Raw genomic sequence first — 19767 nt, 5'->3', positions numbered from 1 at the left:
TGTGCATTTCTTAGATTAAGATTAAAATTAGTTATTCCCTGAGCTGACTCTCCTTTTAGGAAGCTAAAGACCTTGGAGGCAAGAAGTCAGTATAGGATTAATAATTTGTCGTAGATAATCCGCAAAATAAAGCCAGAGTGGATAATTGGAAGTGGGCAAGGTTGTAACATAGGGGCTATTGAAAGTTAATTCAATACAAAGTTCTCTGTAGTTAATTCTCTCTCATTCTCCAACCACTAGAATAGACTGCAATTGATAACTCTCTAAATGGAGAGGCATTGGAGCATTATCAGTGTTTTACCCTTTTATATGCAACATGTAATATTTTTCTCCTTAATAGAGCGCTAGTAATATTAAAACTGAGAAATGTGCAAGTTTTTCCATGGGTGTTTAACATTCTTTCAATTTTGAAAGTAAGGTCCAGAACATTTTCTGCATTTGAGTGTTAAAGATATCCATGTATGGTTTCTAAAATGTCCCAAACTGAGATTACAGTTTGAGAAATGCAATTAAACTTCATGAAAATGCAATTAAACATCACGAAAATGCATTCATTTGTAAAAAGGACTTGCATGTTCAGCTAGTGTTAAAATAACGAGATTAATAATGGCAGGTTGAATATTTTAATTACTTACTATGCTGTATTAGCCTTTTTAGCCTAATGATCTCTTCCAGGAAATAGTCACTTTTCCCACAATTAAAGTTGTACATATTCTAGATTTCTGACTTACCAGTCTGCAAGCTACTACAAAATTATGAGATTGTGTTACTTAATCGAGATCTGACTATTGTTGATCAGACATTGAGGCATTAATTATGTTCCTTTTTTTTAGCTACTATGCTGTTTTATTTTCAAAATGTGGCTGCAATTAAGTTGGAGGTGTTTTAATTAAAATGTTATCTGGGCTTTTCCTTAATGTAGTTCCTGTTTTTGTGATGACAGGTTTCATATACACTGGAGAAGTTGTACATCGCATGCTAACGGCCACGCAGTACATAGCACCTTTAATGGCAAATTTCGACCCCAGTGTATCCAGAAATTCAACAGTCCGGTATTTTGATAATGGTATGTATTGATTAGCCTGTTTTACTGGATGTGTACTTTTGAACATCGATCATCAAATTCATATTAATCTTTTGTAACCTGGAGTTTTTTTTGTAAACTGGATTATAAAGTCCTTGATGAAAATGGCTTGCGATGACAAATATTATACTGTAACTGTTAATATGTGGATTGAAGTGTATGGTCCAAAGTCACTCGTTTATTCATTCATTTGTTCATTCAACAAATGTTTATTAACACCTGTGAGGCATTATAATACATGAATTGCTATAAATGACATCTCAAACAAAGCAGATAAATTTATTTGATGCTATTTGTGGTAAGTCCTTACTATTAAAAAAACTAAATAAGGATAATTTGTTATCTTCAAATAGAGGCAAGTGGCATAATATATTGATATTAAATTTCTAAAACTTATGAGCCATTTATACCATAAGATGAACACACCTTTTAAAAAATAAGGTAGTGGATAGTTAAAATGCACTATGAAAATCAAGTTCTCCTGACTTTAAAATAGGAAGTAGAGCCTATGATTAAAAGCACCAAGAAAAAATTTAAAAATAAATTTTTTTTTGGCATCTAAATTTTTACCGCAAAGAAACAAATACAGTTCTATATTGGAAGTGTACAGGGTGACAATTTGATATAGGTATCCATTGCAACAGGGTCCCCACCGTGAAGTTAATTAACACATTCATCATTTCACATATTTACCTTTTTTTTTTTTTTCTGGTGAGAACACTGGTTTTACTCTCAGAAAATTTCGAGTAGAAGATACAGTATTAGAAGCTATGGTCACCATGTTATATATCAGATCCTCAGACCTTATTCTTACCAACCTCTTCCTATTTTCTTCACCCTCTAGCTGCTGGCAACCAATACTCTAAACTCTATTTCTATGAGTTCAACTGTGTTTTGTTTTGTTTTTAGGTCCCACATATAAGTGATACTATGCAGTTTTTCCTTTTCTCTGTTTGGCTTATCTCACTTAGCATAATGCCCTCCAGATTCATTCATTTATGTGGTCACAGAGGCACATTCTCACTTTTTTAAAGGCTGGATAGTATTCCAGTGTGTGTGTCCCTTATCCACTCATCTGTAGCTAGACACTGAAGTTGTTTGCATATTTGGCTAGTACGAATAATGCTGCAATGAACAAGAAAGTACAGGGATCTCTTTGAGAAGTGATTTTGTTTCCTTGGGTGTATACGCTGTAGTGGGACTACTAGATCGTACTGTAGTTCTGTTTTTAGTTTCTTGAGGAACCTCCATACTGTTTTCCTAGTGACCATGACAGTTAACATTTCCAACAGACTACATGGTCTTCTTGTTCTCCACATCCTCTCCACCATTCGTTATCTCTTCTCTTTTTCATAGTAGACATCGTAACAGGTGTGAGGTGATGCCTCATTGTGCTTTTGATTTGTGTTTCCTTCAAGACTGGTGTTGTTGAGCATTTTTTCATATACCTGTTCGCCATTTGTTTATCATCTTGAGAAAAATGGCTATTCAGGTCCTTTGTCCATTTTTTGTTTGTTTCCTATTTAGTTATATCAGTTCCTTGTATATTTTGGATATTAACATGTTACTGGATATGTAGTCTGCAAGTTGTTGTTGTTGTTTTTCCCAATCCCTAAGCTGCCTTTTCATTTTGTTGGTTTCCTTTGCTGTGCAGAAGATTTTTTGTCTGACATAATCCAACTTATTTTTGTTCCTTTTGGTGTCAAATCCAAAAACATCATTCCTGAGACATTTCAAGGAGCTTACCCTCTGTGTTTTCTTCTATGACTTTTGTAGTTGCAGGCCTTATAGTCAAGCCTTTAATCCAATTTGAGTTGATTTTTGTGTACAGTAATTTAGGGGTTCGGTTTCACCTTTTTTGTACGTGGCTATCCACTTTTCCCAGCACAATTTATTGAAGAGACCATCCTTTCCCCATTGTATATTCTTGGCTTCTTTATTGAAAATTAATTGACCACATAAGAACAGGTTTATTTCTGGGCTGTCTATTATGTTCCATGAATCTAGGTGTCTATCGTTATGCCAGTACCATACTGCTTTGATTACTAGAGCTTTGTAATACTTTGGAATCAGAAAGTGTGATGCTGCCAGTTTTGTTTTTCTTTTTCGAAATTGCTTAGCTAGTTGGAGTCTTTTATGTTTCCATACAAATTTTAGGGTTCTGTTTTATATCTGTGAAAAATGTCATTAGAATTTTTGTAAGGATTGCATTGAATCTATAGATTGCTTTGGGTAGTATGATTTTTAACAAGATTAATTCTTCCAGTCCATGTATATGAAATACTTTTACATTATTTGTGTCTCCTCAATTTCTATCATCAGTATCTTACAATTTTCAACATACAGATCTTTCGTCTCCTTATTTAAGTTTATTCCTAAGTATTTTATTGTTTTCGAAGCTATTATAAGCTTCTCACTTTGTTCATGTATTGCTCTTGTAACCTCAATGAGTATCTTTATGACTGCTGTTTCGAACTCATTTAGGTAAATTAACTGACTGCTGTTTCATTGTTCTTTTGTTTGGAACATATTTCTGTGTGTGTGTGTGTTTTCACTTTTCTTGACTCTATTAGTTTCTGCGCAGTAGATAAAATAGCCACTTCATCCAGTCTTGTCAGAGTGGTTTATGTAGGACACAAAGTGCATCCATAAGCCCAGCCCAGGCCCCTGGTTGTCTCTCAAATCTCTACGATTATCCCTGACACTGTTTTTGCTCTTAGTGGTTCCCAGTCGTTGAGAGTGTGCCAAGACCCATGAGTGTCTCAAAGGGAGTGATCATAGTCAACACCGACACGTGGGGTTGATCTGGAGCCAGGCCCTCAGGCAGCAGCTAAGAAAGCATGCAGTCAAACTGCTTCCAGGGGGAAACTGGGAGATAGACATTTTTGCCTGGTCTCTCTACTAGCTATAAGGGGGTGCTCTTTCACCCATTTAGAAACTGTTTATTTGCTATAATCCTCGAGGATTTGTAAATACAAGCCTCATTGGCTATCAGAGTGAGGTGATTTGGCTGCCTAAACCTTGGATGACAGCTGTAAAAGTGGGGACACTAGGTGTGTGGACAAGCCCTTTCAAGGAAGATATCAGAAACTTGGTTTTATTGTTGGAGTTAGCCAGAGGGAGATGGTGGAGGAAGTGCTCATTGGCTCTTTTGGGCCCTGGGGAGGATAATAGTAAGCAGCTAACTGAACTACTGAGAAGCCAGACCTTCATGCTACCGCTTATAAAGTACATAGCTACAGCCTTGCCAGGGAAAGAGTAGGAGATAGCCATTTTTGCGTGTTCCTTTTCTGCTGAGCCCTGGGGGCATAGCCATGGCAAGTACTCATGGGCATACCTGTTGCCTCTTTGCCTGCACCAGGCCTGTGGGACTTGTAAATGCAAATCCGGTCGTCTATCAGAACCAGGTGATCTGGGGGCCTATCTCTCGGGTGGGAGCAACAAAAGCTGGGTGCCAGACATGTGCAAGCTCCTTTCCAGAAGGATGTTGGTGACCTGTTTTTATTGTCAGAGTGAGCAAAAGGAAGAAGGTGGGGGAAGTGCCAGCTGGAGCTTCTGAGCTCCAGAGGGGATCACAGCTCCTAGATACATGCAGTTTCAATGTGCGTATTTTCTCAGTTGCCCAAATTATAGCAGGTACTCGGCTAGTTTTTAGATTTCTCTCAGAGGAAGTTGCTCCATGTGTAGCTCGGGGTGTACATTGTGTGTGTCCATGGGAGGAGGGAAATTCAGAAGCCTCCTATGTCACCATCTTGGTCAAAAGCTCTCAGCATTATGTTGAACTCAAAAACACAGTGAAGACAGTATTCTTTTTACATCAATCATCAGGTACAGGGATTAACTCATGAGCAGTCAGATGGAAGGAGGGCATAGGGCAAGGCATGTGGGAAGAGGCACAGAGCTTGCATGCCCTCCCTGGGCACACTACTCTCCCAGCAACTCCCCATCTCCACTAACCCAGAAGCTCTCTGTCATACAATCTTGGTTTTTTTCCTTTTTAATCAGATGTTTAGTGACCTGGGAGATAAGTGTATCTCTTTTAGTTCTGTGAATTTCATTTTCTGTAAAAACATTTTTTTCCTTTCTGTAAAACATTTTTCACAGAATGTAAACATGATTTTTTTTTTAACCAACCGAAAAATGCAATACTTAGAGCTAAGCAAATGTCTGAGCTGCTCATTTTGTTTTTCTTTCAGGAAAAAATAGAAAATAAAAATGCCATTTAAAACCAAACTATGACTTCTCATCGGTGGCTATTAAACTGTTTCAGTTCACATTTCATGTTAATAGTTTTATAGTTAATTCTGGCAAATTGACTCATCAGAATATGAAACATAGCACTAAAGATCCGTTCATCCCAGCAAACTTCAAGCAGGCTTCAGAAATCTTTGCTTGGGGCCCTTTAGGCTGCCTGGCAGCCTCCTTGAAGCAATACAACAAAGACAGAAATGCAGGCATTGTGAACCAGAGAAGAAAATTCCCATTAGTGCTGAAGGAAGTTTTTTCAGCATGGAAGGGTATAATTCTAAGTATCGCAGAGACATTTTCAGGTCTTTTATATATGATTCTAGCTTTCCTGAACGTGTTCATTTCTTTCTCAGCATTTGTCAAATGTATTTGAAGTTCATTCAATCCACTTGGGCTGCATTTCGAAAGCGGCTCATAGAAATTTAAGCAGACAGTACCCATTAACATTAATGGACTTCCTAAGGCAAAATTCCCTCATACTGGGCTCAATATTAACCTCAGTATGAGATTAGATTTTACTAAATATTTAGAGAATACTCAATTGTTTAAAAATATCCCAAATACTGTTTCAATAACAGAATTCCAGTTAACCACATAAAATTCAAATGGCACAACTACTGGATTTGAAGACTATATCCATGGTGTTGTGAAGTCTCTCACCAGAATTGATTGATATATTTTTATCAATGCATTTCTTCTGTTTCAATGGGGTTTATAGGCACAGCCCTTGTTGTCCAGTGGGACCATGTACATCTCCAGGATAATTACAACCTGGGAAGCTTCACATTCCAGGCAACCCTCCTCATGGATGGACGCATCATCTTTGGATACAAAGAAGTAAGTAATGTATTGCTGATGTCCTTTCCCCTTGATCTTGACCTCTCTCTATCTTTTTCTCCAAGCGTCAAGAAAGGGACATTTTATAGTCAAGAACCTCAGATCACTTTCTCATGTCATGGTTTCTTTCTTTTTTTTTTTTTTTTTAAGATTTTATTTATTTATTCGACAGAGGTAGAGACAGCCAGCGAGAGACGGAACACAAGCAGGGGGAGTGGGAGAGGAAGAAGCAGGCTCATAGCGGAGGAGCCTGATGTGGGGCTTGATCCCATAACGCCGGGATCACCCCCTGAGCTGAAGGCAGACGCTTTAACTTCTGTGCCACCCAGGCGCCCCTCATGTCATGGTTTCTTTTGCTTCATACAAAAAAATTTTTTAATCAACTAGGTAGCACTGATTGTTAATTCTTTGGATTTTGTTTTGTATTCTGATATCATTGGCATTATGATCGATGAATTTCATAGAATTATTGATTATATCCTGATGATATTATAATGAAATATCTCTAAGAAAAAGTATTTCCAACTTGGAAGGATTTCTCTCCTACATTTGATTATATTTATTTTTTGTTTCTTTTTGCCTTGTTAATTTCTGTGACATGTTTTGATTCTAATTCCACAGTATTAGTATACATGAAAATTTGTGTGGCTCGGTGACCCAATACCGAAAGTATATCAGGACCCACAATTTCCAGTGCATATTTCAACCTGATAGGCAAAATTAATTAGCGTTCTAAGTGACAGAAAGAATAATGGAATTTAAACTTATGGTTTCTTTCATTTTACCAAATGCACAAAGTAAAGAATGGGAATTTACTAAATTATAGCCTTAAATTAACAAAATGTCTAAATTAGAATAATAGCATGTTTAGTTTAAAAACTCTATTAACAATATATAATCACAGTCTATTAGACAACCTAAACTTTTGGGGAAGAAAACAAATATAAGAATAAAATTCCAGGAACAATAGATGTAATGTTTTCGGCAGTCACTAGGCATGAGAGAAATTTTGACAATATGAATTGATGATGGGCATTATTAACCCATGGGTTAATGGGTATTTATAATAATACAGACTCAGTATCTCATTTGAAGGGTTATTTTTTGTTAGCAAATGAATCCCTGACTATTAAAAGGATGTCAACAATTTTAAAATGATTCACTTTGGTCAAGTCTTCTGAGATACATCTTTTCTATAAAGTGAGGGGTAGTTATATTGCAATTAACTAGGTCAGCTGTTGGAAATCCTATAGTCATTTTAAATATTTCCACTCCTTTGAAGAATTCTTCCATGTGGAATTAATCGTTTACTTGGGGCAATAATATAAACAGAATAGAATATAGAATCTGGTCTGCTTGGTGCTTCTTTTTGCTCAGCTATGTTTTGGTATCATAGCCCATCATATTCTTATATCACCTTACTTGCAAGATGGGAGAATAGAGCTCAAAGGGACTCATTCATTTCTAGTTTCATAATAATCTAGTATAATCCTGAGACTGCAGAGTATCGTTATAGAATGTTAGTTTTCAAGTATTTTAACCAGCAGTGGCAAAGTTTCTGGAAAGATGTAGAGTCAGAAAGTCTAGGGTCTTAAATTTCACTGACTGTGGGCTTTTTCAAAACAGAGGGTTTTGTTTGTTTGTTTGTTTGTTTTTATTGTGGTCTCTTTTCCTAATCTTTATTATTAAAATCATCATTTTTATACTGTTCTCAATGGGTGCCTCACATTGCAGAGTAGCAGTTCATTTTTCCTATTCCTTCTTTGTAGTGGATTTGGTATTTTTAAAATGTTTTTTTTCTTTATTAATCAAAGAAAAGTTTTCCACTGTGATTTTCCTATTTTGTCATGGGGAATATTGCACTGATAGGCAATTTTAATACTTTCTTTATGTTTCCAGACTATTATCCTATTGAACACTAGTCCTTCTGAACTCAGAGTTCTAAAGAAGTCACTACTTTATTATTTGTCTTATTGTCCTTTCTCTGTCTGGTTAGAAAGCGGCTTTTTATTTCATATTCTCCCTGAATATTTTTCCAGTAATTGTCAGGCATTTTATTTTGCTGTTGCAAATTTCTGTTTGTAAAATTGGCCACAGTAAGGGTTCCCTTGCATTTGAGGAGAAAGCTAGACACTTAGAGCTAGACACTTCTAACACTTCTAGAAAAACATTTTTGATCACAACAGCATAAAACAGTTGTTTGCATAATATATTAACCTTGACAAAGTGCTTTCCTATACAGTATAGTTTTCAATTCTTCAGTGATATCTTATATTCTTAATATTCATAAAGGCACTGGCACATGAAGGTTTTAACAAATGTGTGTAGCCTAGTTATGGAATTAGATCATACACAATTATCTTTACTTTATAGCTGAGCAGACTGCGTCAGAAAGGTTAAATGACATGCTTGAGGACACAGAGCTAGTTAAGGACAAATCCAGGACTAAAGGCTCTAATTTGGTGATTCCAAGGTACCTCAACATTTTTTTTTTCCCAAGGAGATTATGTATAACAATTCACAAATATATCTTTCATTTGTTTTTTAATAAATATTGGTTAATGTTTGGTGTTTAATAATCTTTTTATCTGACTCCAACATATGACACAATTACAATCTCATACAGTTAGAAGTACTCCTAGTTAGGGAGGCCTGGGTGGCTCAGTTGTTAAGTGTCTCTGCCTTCAGCTCAGGGCGTGATCCCAGCGTTCTGGAATCGAGCCCCACATCAGGCTCCTCCGCTGGGGGCCTGCTTCTTCCTCTTCCACTTCCCCTGCTTGTGTTCCCACTCTCACTGGCTGTCTCTCTCTCTGTCAAATAAATAAATAAAATCTTTAAAAAAAAAAAAAAACGGAAGTACTCCTAGTTAAACGGAAATCATAAGGACATAATAAAGAGTATAATTTTGTGTTCCTATCCAGGTTAAATTTACAGAACCAACATTATAGATAGGGAACTAAGTGCAATTCTTTCTGTACTAAGTTGCTTCTAACTGGCTAATACCAGCTTTGTTTTATTTTATTTTATGTGAGTGAGAGAAAAAAATCTGATGTGTTCAAAAACTACCAATAGAGCACTTGGTTTAATTGTAGAGTAAAATTAGTAAGGCATTGAATAAACTTCCTGACACAAACTTCATTTTTATTTCCCTCAAATGATTTATTCCAGTAGATAATTATGTTTCTTTTAGTAACTCTTTAAGTGCCAACTCCCCGTACTAACCACTCAGATGACCTTAAACTCTGTCATGTTTCTCATACAGTAATTTCTCCAACAGTATAATTTTTCACAGTGCAAACTAGATCAATAATGGTCAAAATTGGAACATACATTTGCACTTATAACAATTTTGCTTGTAATAGGATTGAGATAGGAGAGTACTACTGCTGTTTAAAATAAGAGTGAATACAGATTTGTTTGGGGCATTCAATTTTAACCCATCAAAATCCCAATGTTCTTCTAGCCATACTGGTGAGAGGAATAGTGGAGGCTCTGATTCCTTTAAAGAAATAAGTTACCTCTCCTGAGGTTGTAGCTCTGTATTATTGAACCAAAGCCTTAAAATTCTGTTTTAAGTTATATATCCCCATTGTTACACAGCTGTTTATTTTAGTTTACTTCAAAGATACCATTGACTTAGGATGAAGCAAAAGCCAGAAAAGCATATTGTCTTTTTCTTAATTTTCTATCGGATTACCAACTGTTCACTTTATGCATTTTCCAATTTCATAGTATCCATTTGTGTCTTGTGCATAGATTTAATTACTTGATAAAATTAACCGTCTTGCCCTCTCTTTCCTAAATATATTAATAACAGTTCCTTTAAAGTTTATGGCTGATGACTAATATCTAGATTTCCTATGGATCTGTTTCTGCCATCTGTCTTTTTCTTCCTTCTCCTCTAGATTTTCATTCGTTGGTCCTGTCTCCTTGCATGCCAGATAATTTTTGATTGGATGTTGGGCATTGTTTACAAACTACTAAAATGATACTTGAGGTGGTGGATGATGTTTTCTTCCTCCAGTGAGGGTTTCCTTTTTCTGTTTGGCAGGTAGGATGGAACAGATTAGTTTAATACTGTCAGGGCTAACCTCATTCCAAGCTGAGCATCAGTCCTTGTAAAGACTGGTGTATTTCTGGTTAGCACATACTCTTAGAAAGTAGGCCCTCAGGAATCTCCACCCAGGCCTGGGTTTTACTACAGGACCTTTTGCCTTAATGGCCCTGAACCCCTGTGTTTTCCTCAGCTCCATGAGACTGTCTGAAGTTCTGTTCACTTTCTCAGTCTCTAAATCTGCTTGTAAATTGCCAAATGCCTTGATAGGAAAGTGGTATTGCATTCACTTCTGTGATTTCCTTTCTCTGGAATCTTGTCTTTTCAAGTCTTTGCTCTTTGCTAGTCACCTGATGCCTTCAACAGGTACTTTCCATATGTTGTTTATCTTTCCTGTTTGATCTCAGTAGGAGAAATGGCCTTTTACAAGTTTGTCTGCCATGACCGTAAGTCCCATTCACTTTTAATAACTATCTCCTAATTTGATACAATCTAGTATTTACTGAGCTCTTCATATATGCCAGCCAGAGACCTAAGTGCTTAAAATTTATCTCATATAATTCTCACTAAAAAAAGAGTTAGTTGCTTTTATCATTTATAGAGAAGAAAACTGAAACACCTACAGACATTCAGTAACTTTCTCAAAATTATTAAAGATTCATCCAAGGCAATATGACTTCAGAGCCTGTAGGCCTAATCACTGTACAGTACTGCCTCCCTCCAAGCTTCCTTTTCAAGAAATAACTAAACTGGGGGCGACTGGATGGTACAGTCAGTTAAGCATCTGACTCGTTTTCAGTTTAGATCATGATCTCTGGGTCCTGATCTAGGGGTCGTGAGATTGAGCCCCCTGTTGAGCCCTGTGTCACACACCATACTCAGTGAGAAGTCTGCTTAAATTTCTCTCTCCCTTTGCTTTACCCCTCCCACCCCACCCCTGTTCTCATGCACTCTCTCTCTAAAATAAGTAAATAAATTTTTTTAAAAAAAGGGAAGGAAGGAAGGAAGGAAGGAAGGAAGGAAGGAAGGAAGGAAGGAAGGAAAAGAAAGAAAGAAAGAAAGAAAGAAAGAAAGAAAGAAAGAAAGAAAGAAAGAAAGAAAGAAAGAAAGAAAGAAAAAAGAAAGAAAGAGAAATGACTGAACTGCTTCACTAACTTCAATATCTTGGACAGTCTTTCCTGGCTAGTCATTATTGTACTATAACTCTGCCCCCTCGAGAGCACAGGTAAGAATGGTTTGCCCTTTATAGCATTTATCTTATTTATTTTATTAATCTTTTAAAAAATGAGAAGAGGTTGTACATAGGTTAAAAAATAATAAAAAATAAAACACGCACCCTTTCTTAGACAATTGGAATTTGGAAAATCGTATTTCCATTTCCTATTCTGTTAATAACCAGCTGTGACCTAGAGCCCATGTTCTTTATATTACTTTTAGTTACTATTGAATAATGAGGCTTGTTTGCTTGATTACAGTAGATACAGACCTAAAATATGGGACCATGGATAATGTAACAAGGAACCTACCTATTCACAGATTTCATTCCAAAAACATTAGGGGTTTGAAGTCAGATTTCTTACGATCCTGATGCTGTCTTTCCTAGTATACCATCATTTTTCAGAAGTTGCATTTCCTCTGACTTGTGTTTCTCTTTTGTATTTTGAATTTATTGTATTATTTCTCCTCTTGTATTTTGAATTTATTGTTACTTTAGATACAAAATAGGGGAGGATGTGATTCTTTTTGTTTCTCTTGCAAATTTGGTCATTTTTTTTTAACCAGCTCATGGGAGGGACAGGGTAATCATCAATTTCAGACAATGCAATTTAAAAAAAAAGAAAGTCATATAATCCTTCTATATGGCAGCAGGGGGAAATCATAGAGTGTATACCCTACCTGCGAGTCGGCCTATTCTATCCATTTTCTTGGTTGAATACCTTACTATCTCCTTCAGCAAATTTTAGAGGAGGTCAGTATAGAGGAACTTTATTGTTTATTAAATAAAATCACTTTCTAATCTATTTTACCATGTAAGTATTTAAACTTAATGTACTTCAGTGTAACATCCACTGTTTCTGTAGAAGAATGCATAGTTCATAAATCACCATTGCCAGCTAGGTGTAGGTTTAAATGGCACCCTTAATGCATTTTTTAAAATTTCTTTTAAGACTGTTTCTCTTATTTAAACTGTAATGCTTCTTCATTCATGGTAATCATCCTGAAAGTATTGAAAGATGAACACTTGCTGAGCTGGTAGAATTTATGGAAAAAAATAATCCAAGAGCATAAAAGAAACCCAAAAAGACCTGAGCAGTGAAACATTTGCCATTGATACGAAGTTATTTGCATTTATGGCTATTGCTCTGTGTGTGAGAATGTTGGACATGTGTTTATATAATATATATGCATCCAAAAAACTTTATAGTTGTGCCAGTAGAGTTATATGTATGTGTATACACACACACACACACACACACACACACACACACACACATACATATACATACGTGTATGAAATATATACCTATACATTATATGTTCATATATTTATATATTTTTACTCAAATAACATTTATTTAATTAATTTATGATGCCAGGTTGACAAAACCCAGATGACAAAAAATGCTGATTATAAAATCTCAAGAAATCATTCTAAAGAAGATGTAGACATGGGTGATTTTACATTATAGGGTTGTCTATATTTTAAATACATGAAATATAAAATTGTATCTACATGCCTTTGTTTAGGATCTAATTCATTTGCATTTGTGGATGTATTTTATTTTTTTAGTTATATCACATATAAAAGCTCCTGATGTTTTCATTTCTTTTTAATTACACAGTGTAAGAAAATGACAAATTGAACCATTTTCCCTTTATAATGCTCCAATAACAAATGCCATGGGTATAAATAAATAAATACAAAGTAGCAAAGGTAGAAGGACCTACCTAGAAGAAACAATTTTAGAAGCAGAACCTTGGGGGCACCTGGGTGGCTCAGTGGGTTAAGCGCCCGACGCTTGATTTCAGCTCAGGTCATGATCTCAGGGTCCTGGGATCGAGCCCCACATTGGACTCCACACTTAGCAGGGAGTCTGCTTGAGGATTCTGTCTCTCCCTCTGCCCCTCTCCCCACTTATGTGTTCTCTCTCTCTCTGAAATAAATAAATAAATCTTTAAAAAAAGAAAAAAGCAACAGAAACTTGTTCTAATGCTGGCCCTGCCCGTAACTGTTATGTGTTCTTGGGCAATGTATTTAATCTTTATGGTGCACTTTCTCCTTGAAGACCTACTTCTCTGAGGTGAAAGATCTTTCCAAGCCCAAGGAGTTTCCCAATGCCCGCTCTTTTCCCCTTGTGCATTATTCCCTGGCCATGTATAGACAAGCTCCCTCGTCTAGCTGTAGGCCCAGAGAAAGTTCCCACCATAGTTTTACTGTCCTGAGCCCATTTACACCGCCTTCTTCAGACAGACATCTGCCTCATTGTCTTATTTTATATGAAGCTCCAACTCCAGTTGTTACTTCTGTTGGGGGCAGTCTTTAAATCAGAGGTCCCAGTGATGTGTGTGTGTGTGTGTGTGTGTGTGTGTGTGTGTGTGTCTGTGTCTGTGTCTGTGTGTGTCTGTGTGTGTGTGTGTATTTGTAAAATGGATATGTTGCCAACATTTAGATATCAATGGGTTTTAAATACAAATACAAATTTGCATTGCCCCTTGAGAAATCAAAAGCCTCCCGTCACTTGCTCTACATTTCTACGTAGCAGCCGTTGGCTGGGAAGTGTGCTCAGGGTATGTTCCCTCCAGTTTCTCCCACAGCAATTTCTTGTTTCTTACCCCAGGCTAGCGCTAGTTTATGTAGAGATTCAGTTTGAAACTCCTCTTCTAATAGAGGGGCTGTCCTTACTCATCGGCTGTATGTTGTCTGCTTCCAGACATCCTATAGGCTGTGATTATGAAGATGGGGGACAGAGGAATGTTAAGAACCTATCTTTGGCTTATGGCTCTCCTTTGCTTTCACACCATCGTGCTCAATACCTGGCATATGAAAAGAGTTCAGTAACTCTAAGCTAAAAAGGGATTAAAATAATTGTGTAAAATGTTAACCATATTCAGGAAAGCAAATGGATTTTTATGTTGTCAAATTGAATTGAAAGCCTTTCTGTTGGAATGCAGTTTTCAGACAACTAAGCACTAATACCGAGCACTTTATGGGTTGTTTTGATTGTAATAAATAAAAGCATGACTTTTTATAATTGGATGCCCTACTGAGTAACACAGAAGCTAGATCTGACATTTCAAGATGATGAGGTAGAAAGTTAAAAGTTAAAGGTTAAAAGTTAAAGCTAAAGGTCAATATGGGTAAGAACGGGTAAAATAATAAGCTTTGGGTTTTCTTAAATGTATATGTATTAACCTACTGGACACCATGTTGCTGATTAGCAAGTGAACGAAAATGAGCGTAGAGTAATTCTTCTCCCATGTAGGCATGTGATTCATACTTCGAACACACCACACAGTCAAGCCCGTGCCGAGATGCTGTGCCGCCTATTAGATAGATGGCTGGGGCAAAAATGGAAACAAATGTTTTGGTGAGGTTTGCAGTGCAGAAGAGAGAGGAAAATAAAGTTCCATTACCTCTGACTCAAGCAGCATGCCGTTCTCTCCCTAACTGTTACAGAGAGATGTAAAACTTCATTTTATGTGTCATGTGGGCCCCTGTGTCCTGGAGAATGACACCACACCACGGAATAGAGAAGACCAGTGTCTCTGCCCTACCTTGGCCCATCCCTGATATTTTTCCTACCTTAATTTCATCTGCTTATTGCAACTCCTTTCAGCATCTAGGCTTCATTTGCTTCACTATATCACTTAAAGAAAAATTTATACTTAAATAATAAACTTATCTGTGTCCTGTAAACTGGAATGAAAATTCAAACACCTAAAAAAAAAAAAAAAAGAATTTATACACGCTGTGTTAAGTTGAAATGGAAGCATATTTTAGCCAATGCTAATGTTCCTTTTCTGTAACTATCCTGTGGAATGAATGTAATTGTAAAACTCATTCTCAGAAATTTATGATTCGATACAAATCATACAGAGGCCGAGTGAAAACTTAACTTTGCTTCAATCATAAAAAGGCAACTGTTACAGGCACTTGGAAATAATGAAGCTACATTTCTTTTTTTCTTAAAAAAAAAAAAAAAGAAGAAGAAGAAAAGAAGCTTCTGTAGTTTAGAGTGGCTACTATTTCAGAATGGCTTCCTGAAAACCCCAGGAACTAACTTAGGAAACATTTTGAGAATAGTGGAAATTTGTAGAAAGGATAAAAAAATATAGCTTCCCATAAAGCAAAATGTTTAGTTTTCGTGCTTGGACATCATCATTGGCTGTAGCTTCTCTGACTTGAGTCCTTCATATCCTTTTACATAGAGACTCTTCTATAGAATAGATGACTGACGATATGACAGAACCTTTCTTATACTAATTTTGTGTGACACTGGCTATAATTCTAGATGGTTTATTTATACACAGACACACACACACAATTGCTTTGTTGCTATTAGTCAAAGTAATTCAAGTTAAATGCAACTTTTAACAGTCCTCCTGATTCATCAGAATGGTCTCTAATTAAATACTCACATGCAGACTGGTCTGACTTGCTCACAGAGAGCTTACACAGCCCAGTTCCTTACCTGCAGTAAGTGAGAGGATGAACGATCCTTTGAGAGAACAGCCCCGTGCCTTTGATGTCTTGAAATAAAAAAATTACCGTCCAAGAAAGCAAGGTAAAAAGAATATATGACAGTATCAGGTGGAAAGAGGCAGACTATTTCTGAAAGAAATCTGTGAGAAAGCCTGGAATTGTTCATCTTTTCCTCATTAATCTTTTATAATATGAAACATTTAATTCAATTGCCAAAAGTAGTGTTTTCAAAACCTGATATGTAATTATTTCATAAAAGGCTTGGGTGCCTTCTTGGAAAATGTGGGGAATTAAGAGCTTCTTGTACATTTTCATTTTAATATTCAATAAAATGTATAATAAAAGACCACAGTTTTAGAAAATCTGTGCTTGTATTCATGAACTCTATAAAATTTTAAAGAAAAGCATTTGAGGCCAGTGGTACTGCCATAAAATCATCCTTTTCCAAACCTCCCGCTTCTCATCTAGTCCATCTCTGGACATTTCACTACTCTTCTTCAGTGCTGCCCAGGTGGCCCACCGCACAGGCAGACAACTCCCTTCTCATGGCCTGAGTGTGAAAGCACCCCTGCCGGTGCACAACACAGTGGCCGATGAAGAGCTCAATGCCATTCTTCCTGCTACTCAGACCAAGGCCGTGGTGACACCATTGGCTCTCCTCTTTCTCCCACCCTCCTCAAATCCATGCCATGGCTTCATAGCAGTACCTTCACAATTCATCTGGAATCCATCTTTCCATTGCTTCCCCTTCCTACATGTATCACTCTAGTATAGTCCAAGCCACCCATCCCTTATCCAGACAACTGTGATACCTTCCTAATTCGTTTCTCTGTCACCCCTTGCTCCCTACAGTCTTGATCACACAGCAGCCAGGGTGATCTTTTTCAGATGTAAGAGAACATTCTTCCTCTCTTCAAAGTCCTCTAAACCTTCACTGTACAGCATGAATCAAGTTCAGTCATTGCCCATGCTTGCGGGGAATGCATGCTCCCTATGATCTGCCTCCACCGCCTCTCATCTCCTGTGACAATCTTATTTACTCCTTCTTCTCCAGTGATAACCTTTTCATTCTGAAAGACACCAAAAAACAGTTAAGTCAAAGCCTTTGCCTGTACTGGTCCTTCTACTCAGAGTTTTCCTCAAATATCCACATGGCAAGCTCATGACTACAGAAAAGTCATCTCATCACAGAAACTTTCTGTGACTCCTAAGGAGGCCCCCATCCCCTTCCCTCTCTTTACCACACTTTAGTTTTCTCCTTAGCAGTTACCACTTCCCAGCATACTTTATTTTTTACATTCACTTGTTATGTTCATCTCGGCCCTCTAGAATATAAGCTCAGTGAGAGCACGATCTTTGTTCTGTTCTCTTCTATAATCCCTACAATAATACACAGAAAATATTTAGTTAATATCTAATAAATGAGTGAAGGAATTCTATCTTATCCAATAGCATCTAGAGTATATATGCCTTTTTGGGAAAATAATTTTTATGTAGTAAATAATAGTCTCAGAAATTCATTTTCTACTTTATATTTCCACATTATTTTAAGATTCATAATAGAGATATTTATGGTAGTAGTCGTTTGTCAGACACAGTCCTCAGAAGTCACTGTCCTATGAATAAGTATAACTAGAAAACTGGCAGCAAGTTAAAATGTTTCTCCTAGAAGCAGACAACGATTTCTACCTACCTCAGTTCTCTTGACAAATAGATAAAGTATTTCACCCTTGTTAACAGTTTACTTGTTGAAGCTTGGAAAAGTCAAGATCATTCTATAGACTGAAATCATCAAACTGAGGCTTGAAAGGGTCCTTACAGGTCATCTCCAGCTATCTTCCTAAAGGGCTGGCCAATTTATGGTGAGATTGTTTTCAGTGACAGAAAACTGTCTACATTGTTAGGCTACCCATTTTGGTTTGGGATGGATTTTCCTTAGGTTAAATGAGTCTGAATCTAGGTAACTTAGACACATTGGTCTCCATTTTTTGGAATCCAGAGGAAAAAGCATAAACTAGGAAATAAAGAGATACAGAAGAGTGAAAGCAAGATGCAGAAAATGAAACTTTTCTACTGGAACATTCCCATCTTTCAAGTTTAATTGTACCTAGAAGTAAAGAAGATATTTATCTGATTCCCTGAAACCTAGGAGGAAGAATGCTTCTTCATTTTATGTAGAAATACCCAGTGAAGTTTGTATTTGCTATTAGATCTCTAGTAGAAAATGTATTGGTTAGTATTGCTATGTAACAAATCACCCCAAAATGTCATTCCTTAAAACAACTCCACTTCTTATTTCTCACAAGATACCTATGGATCAACTTGGCAGTTCTATTGATCTGGTTTGGACTCTGCTGATCTCAACAGGGCTCATTCATGTGCCAGCTGTTAGCTGGTGGATTGGCTAAGGACTAGCTGTTCAAAGATGACCTCTGCTGGAGAGGAAACGTTCCTCCATGTGCCTCCCTTATATTTTCAGCAGACCAACAGCATACATTCTCATGGAACTGGCAGGGGTCCAAGAAAGGAGGTGGAAATGGCCAAGCACATTTTCAATCCTGTCTTTTGCTTCACATTTGCTGTCATCATTCTTTGCCATATTACTGAGCCAGAGTCCAAGTGGGAGGGGACCAAAAGTGACAAGGCAAAGGGCATGGATACAAGGAGGCCACTGATGGAGGCCATTAGTATAATCAGTCCACCACAGGCAAAAAGCACAGGAGGAGAAGGTTTGACTTACAGACAAAATATAAAGGAAGGGAGTGAAAGGAAGGAAAGAGATGGAGTAATGAAATAAAAATGAAAGATAGCTAGGAGAGGAAAGAGATAAGAAAGAAAGATTGAAGAGGTGAAATTGAAAATGTGTAAAGATGGGAAAGCAACTATACTAGGAGATCTGCAGGAATCCAAACATGTGACCCAAAAAACAAGCTCTTCTATAAAAATATAATACTCGTGGCAGTATAATAGCATTTTGCAGTTAATAGCAAAACAAACTCAAGTTCTGCTTTGAGTATGGGAAAAGAAGAAATACAGTCACCACAGAATTATCTGGTAAAATATATCTCACCTTGCAGAGGAAAATTGCAGTCACAGATGTTGGAGAATGTAAGCAAGTGATGAATACAGCTTACCAAAGCTTTCATACTTACTACTGATCAGGCATGTAGGGATAATGCTGTTTGTGAATTGTGACTTTGTCTTATTGGGATATACAAAATATAACTGGAACTGGAAATATTGTCTTTTTTTCTAATTTTTGTCTTTTCTTCTTTAATTATGTCTGTCTTTTTTATGTTTTTAGAGAGAGGGAGAGAGCACAAACAGGTGGGGAGGGGCAGGAGAGGGGAAGCAGACTCCCTGCTGAGCAGAGAGCCTGATGGGGGGCCAGATCCCAGGACCCCGAGATCATGACCCCAGCCAGAGGCAGTCACTTAACCAACTAAGCAACCCAGGCACCCCTATAAGTCTGTCTTAAATATAAATTACACTTATATTAGCATTAATATATTATGTCCACTAAGAAAAGGAATTACATATATTGATACTGAGTATGGCTTAGTAATCACTAAATAAAGTATGTCAGAGTTTCCTTTAGTAGGGACAGAAATGTTGGCATTGTTTTGTTTCTGTTGTCCAAATATCAGAATACTTCTTAAAAAAAAAAAACAGATTTTTATTTATTTATTTGAGAGAGAGAGAGAGAGAGAGCAGAGAGGATGAGGGAGAGGGACAAGCAGACTACACGCTGAGCGTGAGCCAGTCTCAGGGCTCAATTTCACAACCCTGAGATCATGACCTGAGCCGAAATCAAGAGCCAAATGCTTAACTGGCTGAGCC

General features: G+C 37.0%; 1 protein-coding gene and 1 long non-coding RNA gene across 2 annotated transcripts in view; one reads left to right on the top strand and one right to left on the bottom strand.

Moving 5' to 3' along the window:
* Positions 1 to 19767, top strand: part of PLXDC2 (plexin domain containing 2) — a 432662-nt gene that overhangs the window by 300880 nt on the left and 112015 nt on the right. Inside the window, exons 5-6 of the mRNA XM_045787429.2 lie at positions 944 to 1066; positions 6051 to 6169. Of these exons, the coding sequence (XP_045643385.1) occupies positions 944 to 1066; positions 6051 to 6169 (242 nt within the window). The remainder of the gene's footprint in view (positions 1 to 943; positions 1067 to 6050; positions 6170 to 19767) is intronic.
* Positions 1 to 19767, bottom strand: part of LOC123785603 (uncharacterized) — a 60828-nt gene that overhangs the window by 36742 nt on the left and 4319 nt on the right. The window lies entirely within an intron of this gene.

This window comes from Ursus americanus, chromosome 31 (genome assembly GCF_024610735.1).
Source record: "Ursus americanus isolate L20-20 chromosome 31, mUrsAme1.1.p, whole genome shotgun sequence".
Taxonomy (NCBI): domain Eukaryota; kingdom Metazoa; phylum Chordata; class Mammalia; order Carnivora; family Ursidae; genus Ursus; species Ursus americanus.
This window is presented reverse-complemented; position numbering and strand designations above follow the sequence as displayed.